The sequence below is a fragment of the Haemaphysalis longicornis genome, unplaced genomic scaffold, assembly GCF_048455015.1.
Source record: "Haemaphysalis longicornis isolate Haplotype H1 unplaced genomic scaffold, Haemaphysalis longicornis Haplotype H1 scaffold_9, whole genome shotgun sequence".
Classification (NCBI taxonomy): Eukaryota; Metazoa; Arthropoda; class Arachnida; order Ixodida; family Ixodidae; genus Haemaphysalis; species Haemaphysalis longicornis.
Window position 1 is genome coordinate 123,415,169 of NW_027526460.1, and position 20,682 is coordinate 123,435,850.

The 20,682-nt window shown below is 46.7% G+C and overlaps 1 protein-coding gene across 1 annotated transcript; it reads right to left on the reverse strand.

The window, feature by feature from the left end:
* Positions 1-364: 364 nt before the first annotated feature.
* Positions 365-12,249, reverse strand: LOC144153621 (thiol S-methyltransferase TMT1B-like). Its single transcript, XM_077685272.1, has 4 exons — positions 12,043-12,249; positions 6,248-6,325; positions 4,550-4,699; positions 365-676 (listed from the first exon to the last, which is right to left on the reverse strand). The coding sequence occupies exons 3-4, from the start codon at positions 4,691-4,693 to the stop codon at positions 440-442; spliced, it is 381 nt and encodes a 126-aa protein (XP_077541398.1). The 5' UTR covers positions 4,694-4,699; positions 6,248-6,325; positions 12,043-12,249; the 3' UTR covers positions 365-439.
* Between the last annotated feature and the right edge of the window lie 8,433 nt (positions 12,250-20,682).

Genomic DNA, 20,682 nt, shown 5'->3' on the forward strand with positions numbered 1-20,682 from the left:
ATTACACCGGGACTGCTTTTTGCTTTTTTTTTTGTTTCACAAGCGAACTTAATTTCTAATGCGAGAAGTGCAAATGTGTTTTTCCATAACTTTAATTTTTATACCTCTTTCCTTTTCCCACTTTCCCCCATCTCCTTCAGGGTCTTATGACATCCTTCAATCGACAGCCAATCAATCATTTACAAACGGGCGAACCATAGAACAGCTTGGCCTTGAATGAGATACTGGACAGACTATAGATTCGGCGTGTGAAACCAGAAGTTATGTTCTGACGTTGTATTTTTGGCCTGCGGGAATTAGTGTCTACTTCGCGTTACGCAACAAAACAAAATTTCCAGTACCTGATAATGCCTTTATTTCTGCGTGGGATATTGCTGTAATACTCCGCCTCGAGGATCCCAAAATTTGGCTTCGATTGGGGGCAGAAGTTTTCTTCGGTCTAAGCTACGGCATCTCCATGTGCATGGAGGCTTAGAAGCACGGGCATGTCGAGAAACATATAGTCCCAATTCACGTTCGAAAATCCAACACTTTGAATGAGGTTTTGGGGGCAGTCTCTGTTGATGTGACAATTGCAGGTGGAGAACTTCCAAAGTGGGTTGACTACATCTTGCAGAAGTCTTTTCCATGTTCCTTTGGGATGAGCCACGTGCTCCAAAAAAATGATGCGACCACCCTGCGTGATAACAGGTACAAAGAAAAATTAGTGAAAGCAATAGCGTACAAAGGACAACTTTTGAGTTAAATGAGATGGCATAACTGGCTTGTTAGGCAAAAATTGGGACAATCTGCTGTTCACTACAAAGCAAGACCGAAAAATTCTGGTCGGTGGCACAGCAGCGTGGCGGGCCGAAGGAAAGAAATAAATGTTCCGTTCGACACTCAGAGGCGTGATGTTAGTCACAGGATTGCTTCGGCCAATAGATGTTAATATGAGAAAGCATCGCATGGTACACGCTTAACTTCTTACACCCCTTTTGGCCAAAAAGGGTGTAGCATAAGGCGAAAAAGGGTATTGGGAAGCCCTTACACCCTTTTTCTTGAATATTAACACCCCCTTCATAGCTCTACACCCGTTTTGCGTGGAAAAAAAAGTGTTCGTCTGCAATTATCGCTCGTTTTTATATACGGCGACCGCCTCACGATCCACGTTTACCTTTGGCACGTGAAATATCAATTTGAACTTCTAAAATTAAAAAAACTGTATTTCTATGGCAAAAAGACTGTTTACCGACTGCAGCACGCTTGGTTTTCTGTAGGGTGTGGAATGCGTGTGAAACTGGTGTTCAATTCCAAAAAAACAAAGCGAAGCTGGGGGTTGACCTAGCTTCTTCCGGTGTTGCTAAGTTTTGCTTCGTTTTGGTAGGCTTTGCTAAGTTTTCTTAGGTTTTGCGATGTTCCTTCTAGGCTGGGCTAAGTGCTGAACGGTGAGCCCAAGTTTAGCCAAATTTTACAAGGCTGTTCCAGTGTGTCCCCAACATTGACAGCGGATCAAAGGGGGAAACAAGCTTGGCTGACCCCCAGCCCTGCTATTTCTCTAGCCTTGCAAAACCATTACAAGCTGCGGCAATTTTTTTGCGTTTTAAATCTCAAAAATACCAGTACCTTTCAAATTGTATAGTAAGAGGTGCACATACTAATGCGCCCCTTGTCCTAACACTCGAACAGGCTTGAAAGCCGGCTTCGCTGTTATAATACCCTGTATGCGGTGGTGCACAATTGACAGGCCTCGTAGTTATTCGCGTTTTTTTACTAACGCCACCCAAACTAGCTCAAGCTGAAACATCGTCACTGGTAATAAATTATGCCAATTCATATTGTTTTAAATGTCGTGCGGTACTAAACATCCCCCCGCTTCTAGAAGATGTTCAGCCCACCCGTGTAAATGGATATGAAATGCCTCCAAGGTTGAGGGGTATTACACCCGGTTTCTTACACAATTTTTTTCAACGCTTTTTCTTAACTTCCAACTTTAACTTCTAATCTTTCTTTACGCCGTTTTTTGGGAAGAAGGGTGTTTAAATAATGGGCACTATTCTTGATGGGTGTTGAAATGCACGGGAACATTTGCTTGACATTTATTAAAACTCGATGACTTATTGAACATAATAACTACCTCGCGATTAGAAGTTTTTGCAAATACGCATGCTGATTTGTATGTGCTCACACTGAAATGCATAATTCAAAAATTGGCACTAAAATATCTGGTTTTTGCGGCAACCCCACCGACTTTATCGGAGGGGTTTACTCGGCTGGCTATAAAAACAAGAGCATATTTACTAAGTAAGTATGCACAGTCTGTGCCCACTTAATTCATATGTGCTCCAAGTGTGACTTATCCGTGTTGAATGTGTCTATGTCATACGGCGCGTTCCGCCGATCCACATTGGCCCAAGATGGAAGGCGTACAGCAGAGTTGCTGCTGTGACATTTTTTTATTCGTATTTCCAACGTTTCTCTGTGCACTTTTTCTTTTTTCTTCTTTGGTTGTTAAAGAGAAGTATAGGATGCACATTTTTTATTTTGTCAATTATTTTTCTTGCAATTCTATCTCTTCTAATTTTTATTTATCTGGTGTATTAATTATGTCCGCCCAATTATCTTCATTTCCGCTATTATAACTATGAAAGGTGCCACTTCCGCCAAATCTGCATATTTTTTTTTTTTGGAAATGCAGGGTGTAACACCGTGTCTCACCTGTTTAGCTGTTGTTTAGCTTTAATGCTTTAGATGCGACACATCTCTTTCACTCGCCTTGTCCCTCCGGCGTCGTCCGGCGTAGTCCGCATCCCTCCCCCATTCTCCTCACCGCGCCAGCTGCGCGCTAGCGCCGCTCTCACCGCAGCGCCATCTGCGTGTTAGCGCTCGCCGGCGCTCGCTCCGTCGCCGTGCCAGCTGTGTGTGGGTGCGGTTTACCGCGCAGCTTGAGCTCGGTTAACACATGCGCATGCGCTGCTATGCGCTGCTCTCTCTCATTCCGCTGCATATAAACGCGGTGACTGCGCCGCTCCGCTCAGTCGTTCCGCCGCCGCTCCGGCGATGACATCATCCGATGACCACCGATGATTTGAATGGAGACTAACAGGCCTGCTATCGCGATGGTCGGCGCAACCATAACAAGCACCGGCCACCGCGATAAACATTTACACCATCTTCCCGCGAGGGGAACCATGGGGTAGATGCGACGCATCGGTGGTGGACATGCTGCGAAAATATGGACACACAACAACAATGGGCACGCTAACGTAACGGAAACGCAACGGAAACCCCCGATGCGTTGCATCTACCCCATGGTTCCCCTCGCGGGAAGATGTGATGGTGTAAATTATTTCGTCAGACAATATGATTCTAACGTTCAAGATTTGTGTTAGAGCCGCAATGCGCGGAAATGAACAATAAACCTAGGCGGAGAATCAGCACGTAAAGCACCATTTCCAGTTGCTGCTAAAAGTTACGCTGTTAATTTACTTTCGCTCAAGTTTTTAAACTTTTATTTTTCATATGAACAGCCCCAATTATTGAATCTCAGTGTTACTGAAGAGTTTTTATTTCAATTGATTCGTTTGCTTATAGTCCATTCGGAAATATCCTTCCGCGACCCCTGAACCCTCACAAAAAAAAAGAAAAAGAAAGAAACCAAGCCGGCTTTATAGGCACGAGTGCATTTCGTTTTAGTGATTTTTTATGTCACCCTCGCCATGACCCTCACTGGCGGAAGGGATTTTTAATTATGAAATTGCCTTTTATGGTTGATGCTCATATCATAAACAGCAATATATAAATAGAGTACTTAACAGAATAGCAAATAGTATTGTCTTTGAAACAAAGTTTCAAGATTCAAACATAGAAGACAAGTATTCTTATTTAGGTATACCTCAGGAGCCCCAGCTTTCTCTGTACGAGGTGCTAACGCAATATTATTTCTGCAACCAGTTCGAAGCTGCTGTTAAGAAAAGTAGAACGCTAAAAAAACAGACAGGTTCGTGAAGCAGCGAGTGCAAACAAACTACGGGAAAAAATGAAGCATTACGTGCCAGAAGTTTTTAATGCTCTCCGAAGCGATTTATATGATATAAAAACACCGGAAATGTTTAAGACAACTCGAGAATATTGTGTCTCGGGTAACATATATTGGTGAAGAATTGCATGTATTTGTGCTGTCTACAAGTGCGTTTTTGCTGTTTAGGTTGTGTTGCAACGCATATTTCTTCTATGAGATTTTCAAGAAAGAAGCATTTGTCGTGTTAAAATTTGTGAGCGCGCTTATTCTCTTTTGTGTGTGTTTACACCAACTGCCTGGAAAGCCAACAAGAATTCAGTGCTTCGGCAGACCAGACAAAAACTATGTAAAACAAAAGTGCATAAAGCTGAATTATTATTATATAATTATTTATATATAATTAGTAATTATTTATCGATGAATTCGTGTTGCGGCATTTTACGCGGAATTCGTGCTAACGCAAGTTAAGTTCGCATCCTAGAAGTGTCACCCTAATGAAAATATAAAATCCAGCTGAACAGAAGTAATTCAGGGAGGAAAAGCGCATACCTTGACCAAAACTCTCTTGGCTTCCATTAGCACCTTGAGCCGGTCTGCAACTGAGCAAAATATGTACGTCAGCAAGACCACGTCAAACTGGTCATCGTCCAGTTCGCTCATATCCTCGCCGTAAGCTTGAACCCAGCGCTCCATCTCGATCTGCAAAACAAAACTAAGCGTTCACACATGACCACTTCATAAGAATCGTCTGCAACTATATAAGTTAGCACACCACGAAAAGGTACCTGGCACCGCTACCCGACGACCTCGGAAGCCTGGACGTCTAGGAATTTGTGGTGTAATCGCCCATACTGAGGTCGAGGGTTTAAAGGAAGCCCCTCTGGTTGGGAGAAATGTTGAAGTAAAAACGGAAACACCGACAAAAAGAAACTCAAATCCACTAAAAACAACAAGCAAAACGTTTCGGCTTCGCTGCGGAAGCCTTGTTTTGAATGCTTCCGAGCCCATTGTGAACAGGGCTTGTGAAGCTTTCTTGTTTTTGGTCTTGTTTCTGAGGTTGTTTTTAAGTTTTTAATATTGCCTTTTTAATGGTATCGCCGATTTTGCTTCAATCATCCGTATTGAACATATAGATTTCCAGACCGATTCCTTCGGAGTGTGGCTGGATAATTCAGTGACGCTGCGAGAACCGCACATTGCAATAGTTTCGCTATGTGACCACGCCCAATTAATCTCACTTCGCACAAGTTGGAATGAAGATTGATTGAATATACCCTATTCACTTGCCGACCCCGATACTAGGCACCCGCAAAAGAGGGGTTGGGGCTATTCAAGGTACCTCTTGCCCTCGCTGGATGCCCAGACCACCTTCATATGTCGGGACTAGGTTGAAAGGCGGAACCTTGTCAGCATTCCTGTGCGTAGATCATGGGGGCACGTCTCGATATTGGAGGTGGAGGAAAGTGAGCGTTGGCTGGGGTTGACTTCGGTCTGTCATTTTAGTTTAGTTCTAGTGTTTTCCTGAAACAAACAGGGCTTTGGCGATGAGTTTTCACCGTTTCACATCTCAATTAGCGAGCACAATTTCGTTATGCATCGTGCGACAATTGGGCCGCGTTCGCGATAACTTAGCGTATCAGCAACAGGCGCAGGTGGCGGAATGTCAAGGAGTATTCACAAGCGACTGTGTGAGAGAAACATTATCCGAAAGTGAATTCTGGGCTGAGAAAACCTTGTTTTTTGCCCAATAAGGTAAGGTATTTCTGCATATCCGGAAGTCCTATAGATACTAAGGGAAACAAAAAACTACAAATATGAATTAACACGTGTTGCGCAAGCAGAAAGGGCTTCACATCTAACAAAGCAAACGCTAAAACACTGTATAAAGCGGAAATATTATGTCTTACGTGTGGGTGCCGTTTGAGTTCCTCTTGAAAAAGTGATGCGAATCCCCGAGTGGGATCAACGTTTGTGTACTTCAATGGACGCTTGATGTGTTTGAAGTTTGCTCCAGTGCCAGCGCCGATTTCCAGTAATCTCAATGCGCCCTGTTTCCTCAGTTCTGGATCGTGAGACTCGAGATCATCGAGAACAGTAAGCGCCGTCCGTCGCGCTTTCGCCAAAACATCGGCCCACGTTACTTCCACGAACTGATAGAAGAAGACGAAGTAGCTTTCGCGCAGCTTGCGAGAGGCTAACAGCGGCAACAGGAACAAGAGACCGAAAAATAAACATAGGAACACCAACAGCCAGTCCGGGAGGGAGGTGGCGACGAGCGTCAGTGCCGCTCGAACTGTAGGATTCATGATGGCCTCCGGTCACCGACTGCAATGAAAAAGAAACAAAAGGCAGCTCAAACAGGGCACAAAGCCCGGATCTAATTCTAGGAAAGTTCACACCCATTCACTACCATGTCTTGGAGCTACCTCTGAGAAGTGGAAATTCATACGGTAACACTGGTTGTACGTTAAAGTCGCACAACGTGGGCTGCTATTCTTTTTTTGTGTGTCCACACTAGCCATAATGGACAAGATAAAACAACTTAGTTCTAGCTCTACGTCATCTACACCATAAAATATGCAGTTGCCCTTACACAGAGCACGCAGCATGTTGGTGATACCCAAGATACCTCCTTCCTTTTCGAACCACCACATCCCATTTGTTACGCATCAAAGTAGCCCATGCTCTAGGAGGGTGTGGCCCCAAACTATGAAGCTACTCGTGCTTTTGAGACGCGCCGTGGTGGAGGGCTACTAATGAATATTGACCACTTGGGGTTGTTTACTCGCGCTGAAATATCGACCCACGGGCTTTATCTCTTTTCGTCGCCATCTGAAAAGCAGCTACCGCGCGAGCCCGGCAGTACAAAGCATTGGCTATTGAGCCACCCCGCCGGGTTCCCTAAGCTGCTATCTAACCGCAACCCAACATTTTAAGAAATTACTTTTCGTCCTAAGGTAAATGTGGTCACCCAGCTAGGATGGTATATTCAAACGAACACTTGAACATCTATGAAAGCATCGGAATACCGTGCCCGCATCCGTCGGCCCAAGCAGCGCATTCCAACTATGCAGAATATCCGCGCCCATAACGAAAACTTGAAGTTGGGGGAAAGTCTCCCTGTCAGTCGCGTGGTTCGCTGCAGTCAGTTCGCACACTGGGGTCTATGGGAGTGTCGTCTCTTGTAAGTATATCTTTCTCTATGGTTGTATATTAAGCTAAATTTGACTGCCACCACGCATACGTATTCCGTAGCTGCTCCTCGGACGATGCATGGTGACAACGCGCAGCGAAGCACTCCAAAATTAAACAAAGAGAGGGCCCGCTTTTCCTGTAATCTCCAGGATCCCCCGTGGGTTTTATCACCTTCGATCGAATGCCCAAGGCTCGAATGCATCAATGTAGTGCGGTTGCGCGCAACTTCGTGCAGCGAATCGCGAGTTTTATTGCATCGCGTTTTTTTTAGCTTTTGTCGCATAAAGAAATGCAGATCGGCTATCATAAACTTTTATGGCTTGAAGTTAGTTCTTGTGTCGGTTTGAAATTTTCATGATTTTCTTCCCTTTCAAATGCTTCGTTTAGCTCTATAGGCACGTTGGAGCCAACAGAGGCTGCTGTGAGCGCAGCACTTTTTCCTAATAAAGTTGTCTGTGGCGCACGATAGGGCGTCGGTAAAAGAGTGGCGATTCCTCGACCCATTATCACCCTCTGCCTGCAGCATGCTGTGCCAAAGATCTGTGGGGCTGACACAGACACGGTGTAAAGAGAGACGGCCGTGATGAATGCATCGCTTCCTCCCTGCCATTTGAATTATCTGCGATCTGTATGGTGTTCTACAATATCAACAGCTAACGTATTTTCGTCTGCGCCACTTAAACTGTTCGTTCTTCTTGGCCTTGTCATCATGACGTTACCTTAGACGCCTTCTTTGTGTGGGCGCCCGTGCGTGACTCGTGGTAATCCCGGCGATTGCTGTCTAGGACAGGGCGCCAACACTTACGTAATATGAATGCTACGAACCAAGCCCGTGATATGCGTGGCATCTTTCCTACAAGAAATGTCCCCCCTAAGCACCAGGATATAGAAACCGGCACTGCTTCTTGCGAGGCAAACATCAGCGCAACGTGCCTATTGCGTCACTGATAGCCCAGTACAATAGGGAATTTAGGTTCACTTCAAGCAACCAAAATGTATGATTTACGATCGAGAGTTCTTTGTGCTATGGTAGCAAGGACACCAGCAATGGTCACAAATTTCTAGCCGCTTCACAGCAATGCGCCCAATTGAACTGCCGATTATGAGAAGAGCTTGACCCCGTCTATCTTCAGTATTCAAATGCCTAGCTGCGTAGTGGCACAGTCGCCCAAAGAGCTGCTGCAGCCGCCGCTCATGTTTGGCGAGTCACATTGAGCGCGATAGTACAGCCGTGAGCTGAAGTAAACGGACCACGGGAGCGGTGGCCAAAACTAATCGCTGCGCCGTCTGGTTGCGCGGCGTCTGCAGTCGAGACCGCGTACAGCGCAGGCGCGGCCTAGCAGTACAGTACGCATGCCGCTTTCGCTCGCTTCTTCGCAATTGTCTCACGCTCCGATAAAATGACGCCAGGGGAACCGCGCTGCCCTTTTGCTGTCTGCTGGTCAACACACCAGTGGAAATGGCGTGCTGGCGCAATTGGTGCCAACGTGGCTCCGCTGGCAGAGTTGGTGATTACCTCGTGTTTGACGATGTTTTTTTGCACCCCACCCCCGCGTCTTATATTGAAGCAGAAAAAAATCACTGTCCAGTCAAAGAAAATAAAACGAAACACCATCTTTGTCGGTTTTGAGGATAGGTGATAAATTATAGCGTCCCGATAATGTAGCGAACTCGAAAAAGTATTGATGCTAACCTTACATGCTAAGGTTTTGACAAATACTGCGGTGTTTAGGTATGCACTGCATTGCTTTATGAAGCTTGTCTTGCCGTTTGCGGCATATGTGCCATTTCGCAATTGCTCGGGATAATCCAGATTTGCATTTTTTTCAGGTTCGAGGCACCGACCCATACATGTAATGTTCAAAAACTACATTGCGATACGAGATACCTATTGAACCACGCCTTGAATGCCCAGCGGCTATCGAAGCGCATGCAAACTACATTTTTCTATTAGACTTATTTGCACTTGAAAACATTGACAATTTTTGCGCACTTCTGTGACATGAGTTGAAATTGAAGGATTTGATCCAAAGCGTGGTCGTTCCGTCGATGATTGAAGATTACTAGCTTATAGTGTACGGTATGCGGCAAACAAACGACAGTACACTTCAAAACAACCAAGTTTATTTACACGTATTATTTTACAAAGCTTTGCACAGGGAGGGCCGCCGTCCTCAGATGGGGGTCCGCAGACAAAAAGAGGAACGTGAAGACACTTCGGACTCTGTGCGTCCCTCCGCGATACTCCCAAATTGCTTTTTCCCCCAAACCCTGCCACGAACTAAAAAAAGTGGATTTGCCGCATGACTTGTTTGAATAACGCCTCCGAACATAACAAACTTTAAAGCTGGCTTTTTGAACAACGTGTCAATTATGCAGAAAAGCCACACTCAAAAGGCGGGCATGGAGATGTGTGTATGAGCGACTTTGGCTGCAAGGGTTAATTGTGCGACAATAGGACACGTATCACCGTATTTCATCGTGGTGTCCCCCACCACATTTACAAGCCCAGAAGGAGTCTTCGGCGCGCTACCGGCCGAGTATCACTAGCATAAAAAATCAGAGGTCACAAATCCCAAGTCCTGCGGGCAGCTAGCCCTATTTCCTTCACAACGCCATACCCTTAAATTTAATTACAAAAGTCCTCCCTCCCAAAGAGACGTCACAGCAGAGAGTGACGACGACCTATCAATTAGTCAATACTAGGCCGCTGAGCGGCCACAAAGACAGTAAATTAGGCTGTACACAAATAGCCATGGAACCCAACTCTGTCTCTCTCATGCGGAAATTGGAAGGCGTTTATCAATATCCCGCTACCGAACAAACAACAAGACAACAGATCTCAACTGAGAAACTTCATTACTTAACAAAAAAACCTCGGGTGCTCCGTATAAATCCCCAGCCATGCAATGCACGCCTAAAATTAAGCTCCGCGCAGAAGATTACCTTCTTTTATTGCCGGCGCCAGTATTCTAGGAAGACGGGCTGAACACGCATTACAAAAGAGCCATCACTCACTCCGCAAATATATCAAAACAAGCAAAATAGTCGGTACACCATCTTGAGCTAAGAGAAAGCACCTACGTTGGTTGGACATTTTTTTCGGATGTATTTACTGCAATGCTTTCCCGCTGGGACATTGTGATACCGAAAAATAAAAAAAGGCTACGAGCCCAACGCAGACACAGTACGCTGTGTGTGGCAGCGAAGCACCACTGCCGCTTATCAGGTGAGTCGCAACGTTTTCAATGATAGGGCGGTGCCCGGCAGTGTTCCTCTAACTGCGCGGCGTGATTACTCGGGCACTGATTTATCGAAGCAAGCAGCAGTCGCGAAGGAGTGAGCGATAGCGGCATGTGTGCTGTACTGCTAGGTTGCGCCTGCGCTGTGCGCGGTCTTGACAGCAGACGCCGCGCAACCAGACGGCGCAGCGATTAGTTTTGGCCAACGTTTTGGCCACCGCTCCCATGGTCCGTTTACTTCAGCTCACGGCTGTACGTAACGGGTTGGTTGAAGGTTTGGGCCGGATAGGTGGAGCAGCGCAAGACAAGTGTGTCCGACACAAAAAGGCTTGAACCACTCCCGTTTGGGTCCCACCCATCCGCTTTGGAATCGCTATCTACAACCACAGTGTTTTGGCCATCGTGACTATCCCACGGCTTGAGGTCTGTCGGAGGCTTTTCCTGCACTTCTTTAGCGCTCTGGATAAGAATGCATTATTGGTCAACTGAAAAGCTTAGATGATTGGCATCCGTTCCGCGTTTTCCCAGAGCTTCGTCCCCTTACTGCTCGACACGATTTGCTTCGCGGTCCGCCTCCGTCTTACGCGTTTTGAAATTGCTTTGATCTCCCTCCTAGACGTAGCGCCGTTGCTCATTTCAGCTGCCGTGTAATGGGAGTGTTGACGACGGTGGGGCGTTTTGCGGATTTTCTGGTTGCAGGCTTGTCAATGTTTTTGCCCTTCCCGCTTCACCTGCGGTGTACCGGCGCGGACGGGCAGGGCCATTTTTGATACTGCCGAGGTTAGGCGTATGTAGTGGAACGCTTCGCACTCCAAAGACGCTTGTAGCCTTGGTAACGTTTAATGCGAAAACATTAAAAACAAAAAACTGAACGAAAACTTGGCCTTATGCAGTTCGGCCGCAAAAGACAGGCGACATCAGCATTTCAATCGACGCTTTCTGATTGATTGATTGTACGGTGTAACGCGCCGACACAACGCACGCGATGAGGCGCACCGTACAGTGGAGGGCCCCGGGTTAATTTTGACCACCTGGGGATCTTTAAGATGAGCCGAAATCTCGTACACACGGCCGTTTTCGCTTTTCGCCTCCATCAGTAAAAAATCGACGATTTCTGACATTTGGTAATAAGACCCGCCGCGGTGGCCCAGTGGATATGGCGTTGTGGCAATGCCGCGGCATCCGCTTTTAGAACGGGAGAGAAAAGCATAGACACCGGTGGGTTCGAGATATCGGCGCACGTTAAAATCATTAGGAGGTCAAAATTAATTCGTAGCCCTCCCCTACGGAGAACCTCATCGCCTGTGTAGCGTCGGCGCGTTAAACCCTACAACCAAACATTTGGTAATAATGTTTACCACCAACAGAGCAACATTCAAACCAGTGTTACCATTTCCCAATCAACAAGATATAAATGCCTACATTTGTAACGGCAGAACTATCCTTTGAGCGAGAGCAATACCGCCGTTCTAGTTAAATTCCATGGAAAGTTTAGACTGATGGAAAATGTTACACGACTAATTTAGACCGATGCCAAACCTCCCACGACAGTGCGAGGGAGGTGTTGCTCACACAGTAATAAACGAAAATATGAGGGGTACTCACGGTACGATGGCGTGAAGACGCCCACCGTTTTACTTCGAGGTCTCCAGAAGTTTTAAAATGCTTGAATTCGAAGACACAACCTGTTAGCACATCAGCGCCTTCTGTCACAGAAGCAGGTGCAACCAGTGAGCTCAGGGGCGATCCCGTCACTATCGTGTCCCTCGAACCAGGTACTGTTAGGCTGTTGTCTCGTGCACAACTTAGACCCTGTTTTCATAACGACGCAAATAGTGCGCATTCATCAACTGCAGTGATAGCGCGTGAAACAAAATATCTTTGAACCTAGCTGACGAAACAAGTCGGCCAGTTCGACATGTGATAAGGCATTACCCCTCGACTCGCTGACATGCACCCAAAGTATTTGTGATAATAAAATGGATTAGTACAGCATGCGCACTTCCGGGCACACATTAGAGAGTTTTAGCTGACAGTTTTCGTCGGTCCGCTCTGGTATCGGCGGCCTGCTCAGCGCGACCGGAGCATATTCCGTTCGCGGCCAAGCGCGCCACGCATGCGCAATGGCGCTCCCGCTTGCTGTCGGAGCGGAGCGGACAGGGAAAAACGGTCAGCTAAAACTCGCTATTGATCGGACGCATTACTTTGCGTCGTTTTCATTGCGCCTGCGCCGTGAGTCAACTCAGTTTCCCCGTTAGTGAGCTCTAGACGAAAACGCTGTTTCATAATAATAGTGCTTTCATGCTGCGTCTTTTGTGAATCAATCTATTAAAAGGGGGCGGCAAGTATCCTGGGCCGCCTCCCAGCTTCCATTCTTTGCTGGGGCGGAATACTGAGCTTTGCCCGTTTTTAAAATGTCCATTTGGCGCCTGTTTCAGTCGTGAACTGGTTACACTTGTGAGGCCTCTGACCAATGGATATGCTGCGTTACATCCACTCGTCTCATTCCATTTAATCAGGGTTTTCTTGAAACGGACTCCTTGATACCGACATCACATTGACAAGACTGAGATTTCCTCCGGGGACTGTAGGGGCATCTCGCAGCAGACGTTATGACCGCCTGTTTCTAAATGCGGGGCGTAGCTTGCCCAGTGCTCTTACGGGGCGCGATATTCACCGTAAATCGGTCAACGGCATGCTGTTTACTCAGTGTATATTGTGGACGCGTTCGCTTTCCTGTGAAATGCCAGCTTGCGCTTGTGCCGGGGGAATGTTACACGTCTTTGGAATTTACTTTCTCTGCAAACCACTCAACTGTACAGAAGGTATGGGCAGTGTGCGCGTCTAGCAGCCTTCTGGGCTTGTGCAAGAGGAAATTGACGTGTTAGGCTCTGCAAATTATAGCCAGTGAACGACATATTTACCAATGGTATACGATGCTGTAGATCTGGTGGTAATTTTCTGCCAAGCCGTCATAGTGCGAGTTGTCACGTTGCAATTTTTCGGAGCCAATTTTAGATGCGACTACATCTCATTCACTCGCCTTGTCCCTCCATACGGTGTCGTTGTCCGTCCACACCCCTCCCCCATTCTCCTCGCCGCGCGAGCTGCGCTCTCCGCTGCTCACCCCCTCTCCTCTCTGATAGCGAACAGTCTCTCGCGAGGGGCATTGGATTGGATTCGATTGGATTGGCCTGCCTTGGCTTGGCTTAAATTGGATTGGATTTGGGTTGGATTGGATTAAAGTGGATTGTGTTGGATTGTGTTGCGTCCTAGCCGCGCCACGTTGCGTCATAGCCGCGGCAGTGGATTCACGGCACGTTTCACGCAATGGGAGAATCAACCTAACGGAAATAACAACGGAACCCCCTATACGTCGCATCTACACAGGGGTTCCCGCGAGGGGAGGTGGGAGTAATTCCTGGATTGTTTTGCGCTTGAACCAAGTGTGCACGTTGAACTCTGCGTTTTGTTCAGGGTAGCACGTGGGATTCCTCAAAATAAGTGCCGCGCTGCTTCGATGCTTTCCTTGGGACAATACTTAGGTAGGATATGCGTATTGTGTGATGATAGTGCTACATTAAATACCAGCTCGATGGCATTTTTCGCACTGGTATATATCGTCATCATCATCATCATCATAAACATCATCATTCCGATCTTTAGCAACAGCAGTAGCATACTTAGGTCCACTGAATGACGAAGGCCTCTTTCATTGGCCTCCAAGCACTCCTGTCCAGCGCTGCTCGAATCCATAGTTTACACCCCAAAATTCCGTATTTCATCCCTCCTTTGTGTTATTGGCCTTCCCCTTCTTCTAAACCCATCTCTTGGTAACGATTCATTTACCTTAATTGTCCACCGGTTGTCGTTTCGTCTCACCAAATGACCCGCCCAACTCCATTTCTTTTTCTTTATTTGAACCATGATATCCCCTTATTTACAGCCGTTTGAGATTTCAGCAGAAATTAATCATTCGATTTCATTTCATGTATTTATACTGTCAGCCCTTAGGCCGTTACAGGGTGGATGGTTGAAGTAGTACATGGTGCATTCTACAGGATGGGTTAACAAGTTTTTCATTTTCACGGTACAACTCACTAAAAACGCGCTACATAAAAACAAATAACACACATATCTATGCAAATACAGGTCTATAGTACTACCAAGAATCAAGATGTGGACAATGTTTCGACACAGGATTGCCAAAATAAAACATGTAAAGTGGCACGCTTTGGTACTACCGCGCGCCGGTAACACAGCTCCACACGGCCCTCTCAAACGCACCAACGGAGTTCAGCTGCGTTATCTCCGGTGGCAGTCTGTTCCACGCTTCGATGGTATGTGGAAAAAAAGTGTACTTAAATATGTCTGTCCTTGCTGACATAGGCATGATCTGATTAGGACTGCTGTGTCTTACTGGGCATGATAACCTTTTTCTGTATGTAACGTTCAGTTTTAATATTAAAGGACTTCGTGTAAAACAGGTGGAGGAATTTCAGTCTTGCAATGGCTCGCCGTTCGGACAGCGTCGGCAAGTTCAACTGAGTTAGCATAGCAGTGACAGAATCTGTTCGACTGTATTTCGAAAGAATAAACCGCGAGGCTCTACTCTTGATCCTTTCAAGTTTATCTATTTGGTTCTTTTTGAAGAGAGACCATACAACACTAGCATACTCTAACATAGGACGCAGAAGGGATAGGTAGGCTGCCAATTTCACATCTGATGAAGTACCTTTTAGTTTGCGTCTTAAGAACCAAAGCTTTTTTTCGGCCGAGCTACACAGATTGTTAATGTGGAGTTTCCAGTTTAAATCATGCGATATAGTTACGCCGAGGTATTTAAAGTGACTGGTTTTTGAAAGACGTTTTCCGTTTAGCTGGTAGTTGAAAGCAAAGAAGTTGTTTTGTTTTTTTTGTTATTGTTGTGTAGACTGTTATATCGTAGTTTATTTCCATTTTCCACTTTTCACACCAATCACTAACAGTTTTTACGGCTGAGTATAGTGCTATCTGATCCTCCTGACATGAAATATTAGAATACATTAGGCAGTCATCTGCGAATAAACGCAGTGTAACACTCTTCTCGAGTCCTTCCGTTATGTCGTTGATGTAACATAAGAACAAAACAGGGCTCAGGACCGAGCCCTGTGGTAAACCTGAAGTTACAGGTAGTATTTCTGATCTTGCTCCTTTGAATTCCACAAATTGCTTTCTATTAGAGAGATAAGCTTTAACCCACTTCACCATGTTGTTATGAACGCCATAGTTGCATAATTTTGTCAGAAATTGTGAGTGTGAGACGCGGTCGAATGCTTTTGATAGGTCTAGACATATGGCGTCTATTTGGGATCGTTGGTCTATTGCCGCAGCGAGATCATGAATTGTTTCTGTGAGTTGAGTGACCGTAGACAGACGCTTTCTAAATCCATGCTGAGACGGGCTTAAAATAATAAAGCTTTCGAAATATTCAAACAAACTCTTAGATAAAATATGCTCCAGGATTTTGCAGCACGTACAGGTGATGGTTATGGGTCTGTAATTATCGACCCTATGTTTGTCGCCAGATTTATGGATAGGCACCACTCTTGCAATAAACCAATCTTGAGGCAGGCTATGCTGCTGTAGCGATGCTATAAATATAATTAGAAGATATTTTGAGACCCATTCTGCGTATCGTCTTAAAAATTCATTAGGGATGCCATCCGGGCCAGCTGACTTTCTGGTATCTACGTTGAGCGCCAGTGACAGTATCCCTTCCTCTGTTATAAATATGTCATTAATTGCACTGGGTGCACAGTTGCTCGGGCTCTCTCGTTATTCATCAACTTGTGATGCAGCAAACACAGAGTGAAAAAATTTCTTGCACTTGTCAGCAACCTGTGAGGTGTCAGTAGTTGCATCTCCGGAGTCAGAGTCAACTATGCAGCTCGTGTCTTCATTAGATGTAGCTAGGTGACGCCAAAATCGGTGCGGAGACTCTTTCATGAATCCAGCTAATGTATGTGAGTAATACTTTTCCTTTGCGGCCTTCAGTGTATCTCGTAATATCTGAGAGTGGTGAGTGAGTAATCAAAATTGATCAAAAAGGCGGCGTCATGATGTTTCTAGCAGCGAAACGGCATCTAAATTCCCTTAAGCTTGGAGCGCGGTAATGCAACCGATGCAACATCATAATGCCGGTATTTTGTGAAGGGCGTCATGTGGCTGCCAGTGCAAGCGCGCGCCGGCCTCACCCGGGGGCGTAGCCCTCACGAGAGGGTAGCAGCCTTACCACGGCTAGGTCAGCTCCCCAGGTAACAGATGATTGCGCCACTATAGCGTCATTTTGTCCCCTGGTGCTTGGTAGGCCAAACTGTCAAACCAAAAAACAACAAAAAACTACTGATGCTTCTATGGCAACGCTTTCGTTGATGCCCGAGGAGGAAACGCCGTGCCGCTTTTCGTCTGCTATGGGCTGAACGAGCGCGACTGTCTTTGTGTGCCGCAAGCGTGAACAAACACCGCTTGCATTTTGCTTTTCAGATTGTGTTGCTGCTGCACATCTTGTTATCGACAACTTGCAGTTGCTAATTTCTTGGACTTTCAGCACGTGCACAAAACATTTGTTTGGATATCTTTCTTAGTTGAATACGTGCGAGCCAGAACGCCCTAAAGCGTGACAATTTCGTTTGGGGAAGAAAAAATAGTAGGCGGGAAATATGGTCTATTCACTGATTATTAGCAACGTGTCGCAAGGAAAGTTCAATACGTGCCACAATAGCACAGAGCTGTGTATCTCGTATAGTAAGTACAAATGTCCGCATTCTGTGTCGGTTACACAAACATAAGAGACATCTTCGTACAATTCATCGTATACCAAAAATTGCTGCAGAGTTCACCACGTTCATTTGCTGTACACAATTCAATTCTGCAGAAACGATGTTTCATAAAAACACGCGTTTATGAATAATAAAATGATTATGAAGTGAGATGACCAGCTCATTTCGCCACTATTAACAAGCGCTCCATATTCTTATTCTCGTAAACTAGCTAGCCCAAAAGACCTTTTATAGCTAGCAAATTTTCTGCGTAATTTCGCCATACGTCACACCTAGTAAATATAAGAAGTACCACCATGGATACCAAAAAACAACACGTCAAAGTGAGACGAATATTGAGAGTGCAAACAAGCTACAAAAAAGGGGAAACCAGCGAGCAGAACGCAGGGCGAGAAGAGGAGGCACACACACAACACCGCTGGACTAACAAATGAACAATATGAACGAACTAGCCCAGCAATTCAGTCTCTTGAAGGTACAAAAAATGTGTCGTGGCACAGGTTGAAAAGCGCAGGGCAGCTCGGCCGTCGCGCAGGTAACACGAACTTCTCGTAACACAGAATGCAAGCGGTCAGCTGCCACGTAAATTTTGGAGGCTTCTTTCGTGTTAATAAGCATTCAAAGGTGGTAATGTAACTATAAGAAACTGATCGTCGGAACGCTCTAAAGCCAAACCAGTTCGTCGAAGAAGCATTTAAGCACACTAGAAAAACATATTTTCCAAGCTTTTCTCCGGTGGAAAGAAAATGAAGAGCAACCAACCAAATGAAAAGCACCAAACCGATACCGAAGCGAAATTTCCGTCTGCGTCTCCACTGGCATCAATCCGTTCATGAGAAACTGTCGACAAGCAGATTCACAAGCTTACGACATTACTAACAAATGCGTTGTATCAAACAAAAAGAAATTCACAGTAAAGCAACGGCAGAAGATTTCTCGGTTCGCCCTGCAGCTTTTTTGGTATAGCCCTTGCTTCTTCATAACTTTGACTGAATAAAAAGTGTGCTGACCTGCCATCCTTTGCGAAGCATAAATAATTTGCTGTGCTTTTCCTTCCCGAGTTGTCGTACCGCACAGCATCGAAGCACGCGTTTTGTCCTTTTCACAGTTTCTCTGACAATTTTAGCCCGTTCGCACTCGCAGACACCAAAATTTTCACCTTCAAGGCATACTACAAAACTTTTACACGTGCACACAGTGAAAGCGGCAGGAACAGACGGACAGGATGGCAGCAGAAGATATAAGAGCGAAAGCGCCACCCGTCGGCATAACGAATGAAGCGACTAAATAAATAAATAGGCTGCCAAATAAGGAAATAGCAAAGAACACATTTTATTTCTACGCATAATGGAACCCCTTTAATTTATTTCTGCTTATGTTGGAAAGATAAAGCTACATATGCAAAAGTTGCTGAATTTTCGCTTGGGTTCCAGCATCATGGCGGCACTTTATTTTGCGATACCGAAACTAGCCGAAGTGTCCGGCCCCTGGCCTTACTCAGTTCTGGCAGCGCGACCTGTTCTGCTATATCGCGGAGGTTTCACCACCGAACTCCCCATTTTATATTGCGTCACTCCGAAAGCGTTCGGTTAGGCATCCATGCTTGCGAAGTCGCACCTCATTAGCAGTGCTTACAAGTCTTTTTAGTTCTTTTTTTTGTTGGTGTTGAAAACGTAGGCTTTGTTTTCTTCTTCATTTTTTAAATTTTAACCTATCTCTTGCTACCGCAGAGCGGCAAAGTTTGAAAATTTAACCCATCCCCACGAAGTGAATCATGACGAGTGGGCGAAGCACAGGGGATCTTTCTTACCGTAAATCACCCGTGACATGTCCCACTCGCGCATGTAAATGAGTGACAACGCGTGTGTACAGTGTCGGGCGCTTCGACGCACTAATTGGTGCGGTCCTTGGGAAGAGCAGCGCGGAAATCGAAAGCACGTGTTGCGCGGCGCTTTCGAACGCCGCGCATTCCGAGAAAGGCCCCGCCTGCTCGCACCGGATGTCCTAACGGCCACCACATGGGCATGGACCCCGACGAATACGACTCGGTTTCCTACATTCCCCCGGTTCTCAGCGGCAAGAGGAGGGGAAGATGAAGACAGAGAAACGTGGTCCTGGCGCAGGAGAGCTCGGCCCGTTGTCTTCGGGCTAGCGCGAGCACTGTTTCTTAGCCGCCCGCTGGGCTGTAAATAAATGCAGAGTTTTTGTATCGGAAGCTGCGTTTGTCGGTTGAGGATACCCGGGGTCAGTTCCTCAGATCCTCAGCGCTACTGCGGCTTGGAGGAGAAGCCCCGGGGAAAAGAACGTCCCGAAGATAACTGGCGCAGTCGACAGGATCTTTAACAGCGACGACTCAGCCAGCCGGTGGACGAGGTGGGCCCTTCGAAGGACGAAGCACGCGGAGAAATGGCGCTCTGCTGAACGAGATCGGTGGGAGCAGCGAGCTCGCCAGCCAGGTGGACAAGCGGCTCGACAGGGGCTCAACGAACTTCTCAACGGTGACCGAGGCAATCTCTGTGAACTGCTGAGCGGCGGAGAAGCAGCTTGACGAGCAGTCAGGGGAGGCATCAGCAGCCCACTGATCGAGGAGCGGCAGGAGCAGCGAGCTGTCGGCAGGCAAGAAGTCGGCGGGCCATTTTTTGGTGGACTCCACGGCGGAAGGAGCCGCGCATAAATGGATGCCCCATCTGAACCGGTGCGGCATCTCTACAGGCACCGAGCTATGCAGGTCAGTGCCTCGCTTGATTCTCGGTCTCCGGTTCACCATGACATCTTGCGGCTATCTAAGTGTAGCCGGGAGATAATGAGGAGGATTAGGAAGCGCTGGATATGAACGGTGCAGAAACAGCGAGCATTGCAATGTCGTTCGCTGAGCAGAAGGCGCTGTTGCAGGCGAAACTGAGAATCGCTGATGCAGAGTTAGCGCGGAACGTTACAAGAGTGAAAGCTTTAAGAGAGCTAACAATGTTGCTGCCTCAGCCATTGCTCAACGAGTAATGTTCAGCACTGAGGGAGAGAGTGATCTGGTGTGCGCCGGTACGCCAAAAGATGTGGAGGGTGGAGCCCATTAACTGGGCGTGCGTGAGCCTCCTGTTTCGCGGGATCCGTCACGATCAGAGTCACGCGGGAGAGGCGAAGAGAGGATAGTGGTGCGCGTTCCTTCGTGGGCGTTCAGATTTCCTGCAACCACGGAGCAGGATAGTGAAGCATCCCGCGTAGAAAGCTTCACCGAAATGAAGATGGAGGTGAAGGAAGGAGTTACGCGCGAGGCTGCATTGGGAAATGACAGGCAGTCAAAGGTGAATGAGAGTGTGCGCATGCCCGTGAAGAAGCCGATAGGGAGAGAGACAGGCTCCGCTGCGTCGCATGCTCGTGTTCATGTGGCCGATGAGCCCGTCGCTACTCATTGCGTCATACAACGGTG

Coding starts and splice junctions, on each gene's coding strand:
- LOC144153621 (XM_077685272.1), bottom strand. CDS start 4,693: ATGGAGCGCTGGGTTCAAGCTTACGGCGAGGATATGAGCGAACTGGAC. Junction 677..4,549: donor CCAAGAGAGTTTTGGTCAAG/GTATGCGCTTTT, acceptor GTTATCACGCAG/GGTGGTCGCATCATTTTTTT.